General features: G+C 31.3%; 1 protein-coding gene across 6 annotated transcripts in view; it reads left to right on the top strand.

Annotated features, from left to right (window-relative positions):
• LOC140044774 (uncharacterized) overlaps positions 1-12,969 on the top strand; it is a 74,114-nt gene that overhangs the window by 56,744 nt on the left and 4,401 nt on the right. For 3 of the 6 annotated variants that reach the window (XM_072089424.1, XM_072089429.1, XM_072089430.1), the window contains 13 exons: positions 490-504; positions 1,244-1,362; positions 1,795-1,954; positions 3,184-3,374; positions 3,919-3,999; positions 5,377-5,484; positions 5,970-6,074; positions 7,423-7,534; positions 7,970-8,099; positions 8,978-9,242; positions 10,458-10,645; positions 11,107-11,337; positions 11,673-11,874. In XM_072089424.1, the coding sequence (XP_071945525.1) occupies positions 490-504; positions 1,244-1,362; positions 1,795-1,954; positions 3,184-3,374; positions 3,919-3,999; positions 5,377-5,484; positions 5,970-6,074; positions 7,423-7,534; positions 7,970-8,099; positions 8,978-9,242; positions 10,458-10,645; positions 11,107-11,337; positions 11,673-11,874 (1,907 nt within the window). The remainder of the gene's footprint in view (positions 1-489; positions 505-1,243; positions 1,363-1,794; positions 1,955-3,183; positions 3,375-3,918; positions 4,000-5,376; positions 5,485-5,969; positions 6,075-7,422; positions 7,535-7,969; positions 8,100-8,977; positions 9,243-10,457; positions 10,646-11,106; positions 11,338-11,672; positions 11,875-12,969) is intronic. The other 3 variants (XM_072089428.1, XM_072089425.1, XM_072089427.1) reach the window with 3 other exon arrangements.

The following is a 12,969-nucleotide window of genomic DNA, read 5'->3' as shown; positions in this document are numbered from 1 at the left end:
GCTGTTGAATAAGCACTTTGGTCAAATAAGTTTTACCATATAGATAAAGCGTTGTACACGAATAAGTACTATAGTTTATTACGGCCACAGCTTTCAGCAATTAGTGTTGGCAGTCAGGCAAATGTTGCAGTTTTAAAAATAAGAGTTGCTGTCAGTCAAATATTTTTTTTTTTGCCACTCGTGAATTAAATATTAAATAAAGAAAATTTTGGGAACTTTTCCTCTGAGCATAAACATTAGTCCCTGGGTTCACCTCTCAAATTACTACTCCATATGTAACATAAATGTTAAATATAGCCCTATTTCAGTTCATTTAATTAATTTCATTTGTGAAACATGACATTTGAAATGTTTATCATTAATAATATTTTTTAAATATTATTATTTTAAATTTACGTTCTGTATTTTCACCATGTGTTTAGTGATGATTAATTCAACGTTTCCTTTTTGTTTTATTTTAATATTCATTATTCCTTCTATTTAAATCAGCATTTGACTGCTCAGGTAAATATAATTTGTATTTATACAAGTCAATATAATACAGTTATATAATTCTTGCCAGTTTTAATGTACAACTGTGCAATATTTTTTCTTTCTCATTTATTAGACATATTGTATAAGTACACATGTTTACATGATGCAAAAACTGAATAACAATTGGCATTTTTTATTTATATTATGATGCATGATTTTCATTATTTCTATACGACAGAATTTTTTTTTTCTGTATATTTCATTAATTTTTAATTGTCAGAAAGTTACCTTATAAAAATGAATTTTCTTAAATGAAATTTATTTATATATATAATATTGGCCTCCATGATTTAATAAAGAACATATTCATTAAATTTGTTAATCAAATTCATGACAAATTATCAATAAATAACATTTTATAATTGTATATGTTTTAAAGTATTTTAATCAATTCTTCAATTTGTTTTGTTTATTTGTATTAATTCATTGCAATAGTAATTAATTTATTATTTTTATATTATGTGTCATATTCAGTATTTTTGCTCTCATAGATATCATTAGCATTACTTATTACCTACTTATTCTCCTTAATATATTGCAATGTATGCATTTTTAAATTATTTCACCCTGCATCCAACAGCAATAACTCTATTACAGGTGTGGAAACAAACCACTACTTTATCAACCAATTCTTTATATATATATGCACATTTATGAATACAATTTTATTTAAATAGCTGAATAAAGTGTAAATATTATTTTATTGCAGTTGCTGACCGTGAGCTAGGTTACGATGAATGTCCTCTAATGGTTCAAAACAACTGGAACAATGCTACATCTTACCATTTTGAACTCAGGCAGAGAGAAGCGCAAGGAGGCACAATTAAGGTACTGCATTGGTTAGACCTGTCTATGTTATTGTGAATGAATCATGGAAGGAGGAGAAGGCATTGTGAACTTTATTGTGGTGGTTAGCGACGCAAGACAACAACACACAGCTAACACTAAATCTCTTATACTATATGATACTCGTATATGTGCACAATTTTTTAAATACGCCATCTTAAACTAAAACGAATACCTTTCAAAGATTCTATGGAAGTAGACAGCTGCCTTATCTTGATGTAGTATTTCTATTAACCATCGAGTGAACATTCCAGAAGTAACGCACGATTTACCGAATTTTGCCCTTATGTAAATTTATATATAGATAAATGCATGAAACTTTCTCCCTTCTTTTGGAAAGGAGGAAAATGTTCCTCTCATTTCTCAGGGTTTTTTTGCTAAATAGGTCTAGTAAGTGATTTCCTTCATCCTCAGATTGTGTATAGGATAGCTGGGCACAATCCAAAAGGAAAGTTGGTAAACGTGTCGCTGTCTACACCTGTTGATGAAGTGCTAGCCTTAGCTCTTAAGAAGTTTGGTATGAAAAATGCAGACCCCAGACTCTTCTGCCTTCTTGAAGTGGATAAGATCGGAGGTATATAGAAAGCTATAGTATATATTGTAACAATGCTTTTTTTTAACAGTAAAACTAGACTTCAATTCGTCACTAGAAATGTTAAGTGATATTAGGTGAATGAAGATTACTTTGAGCATTTATTAATTTCCACTCTGGAGTCTGCACTCTGCCAAATGGACATTATATCATGACAAATTCACATCACACATGTCTTGTTTTTGTGTTTGTGAATGACATTATGTGTGTATCTAAAAAGTAGCCTTTTGCATAAATATTCAAATAATTGAATAAAAAAAATAAAAAAAATAGACTTGCGATCTCTAAAAAAGTTCCTGATTAATACATGATGTCATCGGTTTGACTTGACTTGAGCTACTGTACATTTCAATGTTTAGCCAAATTCATCGCTAAGAAAATGCTCCGTCAATTTGCATATTTAATTAGATGTCACATGCGATAGAAAAGGATGCTTTAAATCAAGATGTAATTTAATCTTTTAATTATGAGCCCAGTCATCTTGTCTCTCGCAATTTTTCTTCATAATTATTTTATTTTTATAGGTGTGTTTTACGGCATTGTGATTCTCTGGCAATTAAGTCATCTATTTAACATCCCTGTCAGCTGTGCACAGATGACTCAAATAATGTTTTTAATTTCCTCTTCTCAAGTTCAACATAATAAAAAATAATCAATAAAAAATACACAAAAATGTACACCATTTAAATCTGAAGAATTTTTTTTTTTTATTTAATTTTTTACGACCTGTTCTTTCGAACTCCAAAATTTAATTAGTTGGTATCAGTTTTCCTACATACTAAAAGGAACTCTTAATGAATTAATATCAAAGGCAAATATGCATTCAACTTTATTTAAGAAGTTTATATATTTATGTATGTTATCAGTCATTAAGGTAAATACTTAAGATAAAAGATGATGGATCCAGGAAGGGCATGAAGTGTTGCCACTATCAATTCTATACTTCTATATTCTGTAACAAATGGCAAAAGTGATGGTTTTACAAATATACATCTTTTTTTTATTAAGTTTATAATAATTTGTTTATATAGTTGATGACAAGTGACAATGTCTAAAACCATACCATATTGAAATCACCGGTTCTTGTGCAATCGCCGCAGTTAAAGTCCAGTTGATTCAATTTATCGGTTATCTCCAAAAGTTTATCTAAGTATTGTTTTGTTATACTAAAAGAATAGATTAAAATAAATTTCTTGTCATTTTTCTGTTAGATGTTCATCACACCAATGAAGACTTTATACCCCTACAATCCGACTCGCACGCGTACGTTGTCTGCGACAAAGCAAGTGTAGATGAGCAGTTTGATCTGAAGGACACCAACGAGGCCGTTGATGGGTTATCCGTACATCGTAACGATTCCATGTACTCGCAGGCTTCATCCAAGATATCCAATTATTCAGGAGTAAGTTTGTTTTATATTTAGCTATTTTGACCGAGTGCTGACAGCTCTATTAACCAAGTAAATCATTTTATGTGTTTAAAAGCAATATCTTTAAATTAAGTTTTAAAATAAACATTTTCCTGTTGTGCAAAAATCATATAGCTTAGGTACAGATAATCAAGTTATGAGATACAGTACCTTTATCATATTTCTCCCGAACTCAATAATAAATTGGATCCAATCATATTCAACAATCTACTAACAGGTGTAAATATATGCAAATGAGATACACTTCACTGAGCAAAGGTGGTTTTATTTTCTTTGGTGGTGGTATAAGTACTGCACAGACTAATATGTTTATTTCGTTAATATTAACAAAATGGTGCTGTAAAAGGAAACTAACTCTGAAACTTTTTTGTGATTGTTGTCCTTGTTCATTTTCAGTGTACAGTATAGAACAAACTGAGGTTTGATCACTTTTTTAGCAATAATAAATGATCAAATGATACTGTTGTTTGTTTGTATGTCTGTTTTTTTTGTATGATTGTTGTTCTATCCTTTACAGGCTAGCTTGGGATCATCTGTAGGTTCCGATTCATTGATGCCTACAATCAATGATGAAAAGCTCTCCCGTTTAGAGGAGGAGGTAAGGAAAGCTGCATGTTGCCATGGCATTTGTCAACGATTCGCTTCATTGATCATTCTTTTTTCTTTACATCTTTATTATTTAGATTTCTAAACGTTATTACTAACCTTACATTCAACTCAACTTCGTTTTATTCATCGCCACACTTTTGTTATGATTTTCTTATTTACTTTGGCACTATTTTTTCAATCATCTCCATTCATGTGAAGAATATGTGAAAAATAATAATTAAACTCGACATCAAAATGGCAATGACTTGAATTGAAGTGCTATTGTATGCTGTTGAACCCTGCCATCATCTTAACCGACTTATTTTTTACCATTATTAAAGTGTGTTGACCTTTTCGACCATCTTAACCCCATACTAATCCCTGTTTTTGCACTCCGTCACAGTTCATTGCACATAATACATCATGTAAATCCTAAAAATAATAAATTGATTATCATGTAAATAAATGAATGAACTCGAACGTAGAATCTGTGTCTCGAATACGGTAATCACATCTGTGGAGTCGTCGTTCTTCTCCCTGTCCTTGGGGAATAGTACCCCGTTGATGGGCCCCGGACCCTGGGAAGTTAATCATTATTTACAAAGGTGGTTAATAATTGACAACCTCAATAGAAGTGACTTGATATTTGAAAGCTATGTTCAACGTTCGTATGTATGGTTGAATGATTGGTATACCACAGGGATTTAGCAACCTTGCCCCAGCAATGATATCTCCCTAATGCCCCACCCGCCTACCATCACTTAGAAAAATTTAAGCAAAAACTAATCACCATGATACATTTGTGATTAATAATTTTATGAGGTCAGTTTGAAAGGTGAAAGAAAGTTTACTAGGGTAATTTTTATACATTAATAATATGAGTAATGTTTAAAACATAATGTATTTAATGAGGATCGTGTTGAATGATCTGTCAATTAATTTAATGTGTTAATACTAGGTAGGTATAGTATTTGTTTTACAGCCTGCCTGAGATTATAGAATTTAACTTTGGCTTAATAAAGAATTAGGAAACTAAAACATGGATAATACAAGGCAAACACATTATTCAAGCATAAACCTGTAAAATTTGGTCAACTTTACCTATTCAGTCTTGTCCCTCTACAGTATAAAATTGTCTTTACTAATAAGTGTACTGCTTTAACAACCACCAAAAAGTAATCTGAAAACAAGATCATCCTCTTTCATTAACTATTTTATTTTATAATTTTTAATTATATTCTATTTTGTTGCGTTTGTTTTTATAAGTTTGTGGAAGATGAGACCGACTGTAATGGAAAATGCTAACATTGGAATAGTGTGTAAATTGTGTATTTTATATCAATGCAAAGTTTTAAAATGGCCGTTTTGTTTTATGACCATTTTTCAGATGGCAAACATCGAGCAGTCGTTATTAATTAAACCGAAAATAAAGAGAGTAAACTCCCCGGAGAAGATCACCTTGTCTTCAACGTCGACTCTTAGTAAGGCGCGCGAGGTAATCATTCTTTGTAATTTTATTTTTCTTTTAAACATCCTCATCTGACCTGACATTCTCTGTTTATTCCTGTCAAACTGATCACAATGATAAACACAATTATTAAATGTCATTTTTATCAACATGGGACTATAAGTAACCTTAATAGATGAACAGGCTTTTTTAATCTAATATTGTTTTTATTTTTATAAAATATCTGTAATGATAAATGATTTTACATAATTACTCAGCACATGTTGAGGATATTTTTTATTTGTAAATTATTGATAAAAGTTCAGTAGCGTTTAAGTTGATAATTAACTCAGTAGGCCTATAGGGCGTTGCCAGAGAAAAAAAAGCGTGATAGTAAAATGACAAACGCAATGACAAAGCAAAACCAATTTTTTAGGAATCTGCACATGCTCAGAAACCTTTTGATGTTGTGATAGCATCTGCAATTAAGTTTATAGCAGAAATACTTATTTTTATATGTTTTTTGTTTATAGGATCAAAATGAGCTTGAGACATATCAGAAGGAATTACATGACCGAGAGACAACGATACAAGTTTTGCGTTATGAGAACTTGCGGCTGCAAGATAAAGCAAAACAGGTGACAATAAGCCCATATTATTATACACTGTTACTAATAATTGATACAAAAAAACACGTATAACACATTATAAATGCAGGGTAGTGCACAACTGAGCCTCAAGCATTTTTTATTTTCATTTTTTTTTTACTAGTTTTTTATTTATTTTTTTTTTTTATTTTTTTTTTATTTTCCTTTTTTTTCTCATATATCTTACATATGAATATATATATAAATATTATTATTTAAATACTATCTAAGTTTGTTTATGAAACACTTACTGTAGTGAACACTTGTGTGTGTTGTTTAATAGTTTATAGTACAATTCATTAGTAACTTAATATTCTTAGATATACAATGGAATAAATTACTTACAATAATTTTCTTTTGTCCTTCATGTAGTACTAATTTTTAATGTTGAGATAAGATTTAATTCAATAATTTTATTTAATCTACAATATGTAAATTGTTTGTAAATTTTAAGTGTAGGTAGTAGCCATGACCTGTATCATTATGTGGACAGACACGCAGACTAACACTTTCTTTAACACACTTACTTCATTCAATACATATTTACTGTATATAATAATATATATGTTTGAAAATGATTTACACATTTTGGCCTAGTAAGCCGTGACCTATAGATTAGCATTGTGTGGACATACAGACGATATACAGTACAGGTCATATTCACAGTCACACCGACTGGTACATGCTGCTATTTATTCCACAACAATTGATGGATATATTTCCTTGGATTACATCATTATCGGGTCATCAGATAAGATAACTAGGATGACTCCACGAGAAGATATACAAAATTATAAAAATTGTTAATATTAATATTAAGTATCACAGTTTTATGACCCAGGTTGTGATGCCACTAAGGCGCATGTTGGTATAGCAGGAAATAGTTGTGCGTTTCCTTTTTAAAAAGTTGATTAAGATTATTTAGAGGGTTAGATTAAGTTATATTTAGAAGAGTTGTTTGATACTAAAATAAGTAATATTTTATTGCTGTGTCAGAAATATACATGTTTTCTGCAGATCAGGTCCATAGTCACTAAAATGAGCGAAACTAGATCAGTAACTTATCTGTTAGAACTTTCCATGAATGTCTGTTCATTACAGATTTAAAAAATGTTATGATGATGTTTTCCTGTTCTGGTAGTCAACATTGTCAATTCTTTTTCTTCTTTTTAGAGCACTTTCATTGTCTCATCCTTATAACCAACAAAAATGAAAGATTTGTATTACATTTCTGTGAAATGGGTCTATATAAATGCGTTATTTTTTTATATATATATTTGGTTCAATTTTATTAAAATACTTATACTTATCTATTAATTAATTTCTGTTAAATAAATAGTTCTCAGTGGTCCAGAAGGCACTGTCACAACTGGAGGATGCTTTTCAACAACATGAGAAAGATATGAAGAATCGTCAAAAACCTGATAAAAATCAAGCAGATGATGGTTTTGGTGAGTGAAAAGCTACTGCTTTAAGCTCTGTTTACACTATCAAACTTTATGTAACTGAAACAAACAAGAATATAAAGCTCTGTCTATACTATCAAATAGTCTGACAACAAAAATGTGATGGGCCCATATATGGACACGATGATAGCATATCACTACCATATTTGAGCACATCACTCTTTTTTTGCCAGACTACAGTATTTGATAGTGTAGCTTTAAATTCTTGTTTGTTTCAGTTACATAAAGTACAAAACCATTCACCAAGCAGAAATGTAAAATATAGCTACAATTGATTGTTTTCATGTAAGGCAATTCTGAGCTTGCACTGATTGGACTTGTTTAGCTCATTAGCATAACAACAGCAGACTAAAAAGGCTCAACCAGTTATCTTCCTATTTTCATTGTGTAAACGCTTATTGTTTCTTGATATTGTTTCAGACTCGCACCAGCTCGCTATCAAAGATCTCGAAACGCGTTTAGATCAAGTGAAACAAGACATTCGGTTAAAAGAAGTCCGTATCAAACAGCTGCACCAGCAGGTCAACGATGAAACTGATAATAAAGAAACGTAAGTATTTTGCACGTGGGTTGTGTAAGCATTGAGAATGATAAAAGAATGTAATACCCTATTAACTTAAAAAACCTCTTAAATATTCATTTACACAATTATACTATTTTAATTACACTACATCTTTGAGACCCAACAAAATATCCCCTTAATAAAGAGTCCTTTGAATAAGGGTTGGCTGTACTGTTAAAACATATATTTCCCCTTGTTCGTTTCTTTGGAAATTTTCTAAAGAGGTTTCAAAGACCAGTTTCTACTGTAAAAAATTATTCAAAACTTAAAAATACAAGATAATTATTGGAATAAAGACTATATAAAACTTTTCATTTGGATATGAGGATAGAAATACCTGCATGCTGCTTGTATAATGGAATGTTCCATAGGGAAAACGATTATTACCTGCAAGGTCGTCTGAATGTTTCCTCTCTGCTTGTGAATGGAATGGGTCCAGTAGAATGTTCTGAACTGATATGAAGATATGCAGAAAAAAGGCATGGATGAAAAACATTTAAAAAAATGTAAATTTATGAAATGTATTATCTTTTTTTGGATTTTGAGAACTTAAACCTTGATTGTAATCATTGAATCAATTAATTTCCATTTAAAAAAATAAACTTACAGGAGAAAGATTGCCTGTAAAATGTTGTAGCACCTTTATACGGACAGTCACTGTAAACAAAATTTGAGCATGGCATTTTCCTATATTTATAATACATTTCTGAATAATGAAAAAAAGTATTACAAAATAAGTCAAGAAATTATTTAAGACTTCAGACAGAGCATGGTCAATGATGGCATGGGTCAAATTTAGCATGGGTCTCTTGGTCATTTAAAAATGTTGACCCCACTGCTAACTGACGTTCATTCATTCACAACAGTCGCGGAAGCAATCAAAACAACCGAGGCTGGCTATCGTCAATCCGGGCTTATTCCGATTGGCACCCAACATGGAACACGACATCCGTTCTCAACAAAATCCTTCACTGGAATTCTAGGAACAATGAGAACACAGAGCGGGAAGCTGAGTTGGAATACAAACTAGCCATGGAAGAGTCAACACTGGTTGCACTCAAACAACAGCAGACTAGTCTTTTATCCAGAATTGAATTAGCTAAAGCTGACCAAGAAGTGGCTGCAGAAAAGGTTAGTTTTTGGATCAAACAAACTCATTTTTCTTGAATTTATCGTTCAATCTAGTGCAAGTGATAGTAAATAAGCCTAAACTAGCCTTTTGTGAAAAACAAGCCATATTAAAAGTGTATTTAACATACATCTTAATGTTAACCTTGATCACAGAATTTCATTATGTAAACTGATTGAATTTTATACATATTCAAATTATTTATATTATATATTCTTATTCATATATATTTTATTATATCGTGAACCAATTTTTTTCTTTGCTTTTCGTTTGTTTTGTATTATGCCAATCAGATATGTTATATTATAATTTATATATTTAAATTATATGTTTCATTATTTTCTGTTTATGATTATTAAATGATATAGGCCCTAAACAAAGTTTGCCCATTTTCTGTGTGTTTTTTTTTATGTATTGTATCTTTGGTTTTTAATTTTAAGTCACCGCATGGCCATGGGTAAGAAGCTGTTTGAAAATGATTATGAATTTCTACACAATTTCCAGAAATATGTCTTTATCTTTTGCATTTAGCATGAAACCTAATTATTTCATGCATTATCAAATTCTTTATCATTTCAAACCTTTTAAAGGGAAAGTTTATGTGATCACGTGAAAGCGTACATGAGGGTGTCTTTCCTGTCATCCTTACGTATTACAGAGTTCTGTTACAGATAATACTTATTCTTTAAGTATTTGTGTACTTATCTCTGTCATTCATTTAATACTTCAAGCAATTTAAACCCTTTAATTACCTTTTACTCTCATCATTGTCAGTTTATTGAACTTTCATTTTTAATTTCTTTCGGCACGTTATAATTATTTGACATTGCACATTTCTGTTTTTAATCTACTCTTGAGCCACAGTGGACAAATACATTTTAAACTTTTATTACCTTAGAGAATCATACAGTTTTTCAAAGTTTTATTTAGAATAGGCATTTTTGTACCATATTTATGCTTGTTATTTACTTATACACTATTTTACTTCCTTTTTTAGTTTGTATACAGTAGTTTATTTCATGTATGCCAGAAATAAAAGAAAATGTTATAATATTCCCTAAATACTGCCAGAAATCAGCAATATGAAATATTTAGTGGTAGTGCATTGTTTATTGAAGTTCTTGTTTTTCTTTATAATGTTAACAGTGCATGATTGTCTTTCTCAAAAATGCAACTAATTTTAAAAGTCATTAAATCCAGAAAAATTTAATTTTCAGGCTAGAAGTAAACGCCAGCGTGCTCCTGTGTTCCCATTACTCTCTTCAAAGCAACGTAGTCGCCTTGTAGCAATGCAGATCAAGAAAGGAGTGAATGGCTATGGCTTTAGTTTCACCACTAGGACTGACCAGAAAGGAGTGTACGTCCATACTTGTGATTCAAAAGGTATCATGAAGGTTGGCGACAGGTAAGTGTCTCATTTGTGGTTCACCACATGTACATGCTCTTTTCTCTGTCTGAGTTTAATTACAGTCTATCAGAGTTAAATTACAGTCTATCAGAGTTAATTTACAGTCTATCGGAGTGAAATTACAGTCTATCAGAGTTAAATTGTAGTTTTTTCTTGTTCTGCGTTCAAACGCAAAAATTACATCTATATACTCATGTTATAATCTGTTTTATCACTTTACTAATGTTGGTAAAGTTTACATAAGATGTACCTTTCCTTGTAGAGTGATATCAGAGGTACGTCACAGTTTAAAGAAAGGTGTAAGTGAAGCACAATTACACCAGCTCTTATTTCTGTGAGTGAACACAGCTATTAAAAGAAGTACAACCGCAGTGTACTTTTATTCGCAATGCTGTCATATATGGTATACAACTGGTCTAATCATGGACCTATAAATTATTATTTATTTTTTAATTTAGGGTGTTTGAAATCAATGGCGAGAATGTTCTGAGAATGCCATTGTCACAAGTAAACACGCGGCTCAACGGAACTCACCAGATTCAACTGGTTCTAATCCGTAACGAGGAGGAAGAGGATGAAGTGGAGAAGACAAGAGAATACACTAGAATGAAAGAGGAACTAAGAATATTGAAAGAGCAGGTGCATATTACAAAGACTGAGAACAAACGATTGTCAGAGGATGTCCAAAGGTATGAAAAGTTATAGTGTCATTAACATGTAATGAATATTCATGTGTCACTGATTAATGAATATTCATTGTCATTGATATACAATGAGTCTTCATTCCCTAATTATATTCTATGAAGTGTTTTGAGTATATAAGTATATGACTATTCACCGATTAAGGTATTCATTATATTAGTTTCAATGAATGCATGTTATTGAATTATTATGATTATTCATTATTAATATGAATATTTATTGTTCCCTTCTACCAATTATGTTTTCATTCCTTAATAGACATTCTATATAACTCATTGAAACTGAAACCGCTGTTAAACTTAGTTTCTTATTTACTATTTAGGCTAGTAGAGCTAGAAGAAAGGGCTGGAGAGGCTGACCAGCTACGCAGTGTAGTAAATGAGTTACAAAGCCGCCTGACAAACAAAGACAGCCATTGTGATGTGCTAACAGAGCAGGTTAAGGAAATCCCTCTCATTCGAGGAAGTCTTAAGCAACGGCAGAAGGAACTGGAGAGGTTAGAGATGCAGAGGAACTCTTTTGAGGTAAAAAAGAAAGAGTGACTGTTCTTTTTTGCAATTGCCAAATTTAAATAGGAATTTCATTAGTGTTTTCTGATGAGTGTTCAGTAAAATACGTAATGAATAAGCTTGCGGTTATTGCCATTCAAATAAAAAAGAAAAAAGTCACCCAAATCGAATACGTCAATTGCTTGATATTAAAATTAGTGTATGAACATAAATACAGCAGACCTCAGTTTCCAGTTTTTTATTTAATCAGTCAATGCTAGCTGAAATGGTTTGTATCATCCAATAAAAAAAAGAATGTATCAGTTTTCTTTACGCCAGTATATCAAGTTCATATACCAAGTTGATTGACAATTCTCATTGTCTCATTCTGGTAACTCTTATTCCTTATTATTGAAAACAAACAGGAATTGTGTAGGAGTGAGTTTAGAATAACATATTATGACAATCAGCAATCAGGCCTCAGACGCTATCCAGATGTATTTATAGTTTGTGTCCCCATGTGTCAATCTAAGGGTGACGCATTGTATTATGACATAATGTGTACTCAACATGCTGTGTTCCCAGGCAGTTTTCTACCCAAAAACATAACACATTTCAAAACAAGTATGGTATTCATATATTTGGACATTCCCTTCTATGGTTAAACATGTTGTTATTTAAAAATCCAGCAGAACTGGATTAATTTTGAGTAGAATGTGTCCTTGTCAGGACTGACGCCACCAGGTTGAATTTATTTTAAAATTATTTCTCTTCATATGTTAAATTGAAATATTATGGGATTACCACAAATAACCTTCTCTTTACCATGGAAAAATAAGTTATTTTGGTATTTATCTTCAAGTCCTTTCATCATAGAGGCCTCAGCGATCTGGTTCAGAATTTATGCGCGTTCATTCAAAAGTTAACAAAGCATATTATTTTCAAAATCTCTGTCTACACTATCAAACTTTATGTGACAAAAAAATATGATGTGCCCATATCTGGACATATCACTGCCATATTTACGGTAGGCACATCACACTTTTTTGTCAAACTGATAGTGTAGAAAGTCTAAGAACCTAGATCTCTGTCTCCTTTGAAACTTCATTTACTTATTTTAAGGCTGTTTTG

Source organism: Antedon mediterranea, chromosome 3, assembly GCF_964355755.1.
Source record: "Antedon mediterranea chromosome 3, ecAntMedi1.1, whole genome shotgun sequence".
Classification (NCBI taxonomy): Eukaryota; Metazoa; Echinodermata; class Crinoidea; order Comatulida; family Antedonidae; genus Antedon; species Antedon mediterranea.
The sequence above is the reverse complement of the archived record's forward strand: the minus strand, read 5'-3'. Positions and strand labels throughout refer to the sequence as shown.